General features: G+C 41.1%; 1 protein-coding gene across 1 annotated transcript in view; it reads left to right on the top strand.

Annotated features, from left to right (window-relative positions):
- Window positions 1-537, top strand: part of LOC100180986 (cytochrome P450 2C40-like) — a gene marked incomplete at its 3' end in the record, with an annotated part of 1150 nt that extends 613 nt beyond the window's left edge. The window contains exon 2 of the mRNA XM_026839780.1: window positions 340-537. Within this exon, the coding sequence (XP_026695581.1) occupies window positions 340-537 (198 nt within the window). The remainder of the gene's footprint in view (window positions 1-339) is intronic.
- Between the last annotated feature and the right edge of the window lie 184 nt (window positions 538-721).

Here is a 721-nt window from a genome sequence, read left to right as displayed (position 1 = left end):
TGTATGTGTTGTACATCAGTACACACAATCACTTAACGCATATTTACAGCCTGGGTTAATTAAAAGAAACCGCTTGACTTTTACATATTTCTTTCAAAATTTAGTAAAATATAAATGTCGAACATGTACTTCTGTGATAATTTATAGTAATGCGGGGTACGGGTAATACGGATACCGTTAGCAAAAAAATATCTCGTATAACTCCTGATCGTTTTTAAGAACCAATAACGCTATTTCAGCATATTCATTGTAGTAAACCAAATACTAGAAGCGTATTTAAGTAACTGCACGTATTTAACCTGTAGCGTGTCATCTTGCCGACATACTGATATACCACAGGTCGCCAACATACGTTTATAACTGAGTTCACATCCGGGAACGCTGGTCTTGGGTTCCTGGATTATGGGGCTGTGTGGAGAAGCCAGCGTCGGTTTGGGTTGGCGACATTACATGAGTTTGGGATGGGCAGGAGGTGTATGGCTCCTAAGATCCTTGAGGAAGCTGACCTCATGTGTGATGAGATGTTGAAGCATGGAGGTATAACTGTTGTTTGGTCGGTATAACACACCAGTCGTTATAACACGGGTGTTCTGTTTCATTTGCACCTCGCATGCCTGCTTATTCGTATACAAGTTCCAACGTGTGTAACTTTGACGGTGATCGTTGTATAGCTGACAATTTGGGCAACCCTTTACTGACCACTTGATTGGATCAATTGCTG

Source organism: Ciona intestinalis, unplaced genomic scaffold (assembly GCF_000224145.3).
Source record: "Ciona intestinalis unplaced genomic scaffold, KH HT000928.1, whole genome shotgun sequence".
NCBI classification, from domain to species: domain Eukaryota; kingdom Metazoa; phylum Chordata; class Ascidiacea; order Phlebobranchia; family Cionidae; genus Ciona; species Ciona intestinalis.
Note: the sequence above shows the minus strand (reverse complement) of the source record. Positions and strands in the feature narration are given on the sequence as shown.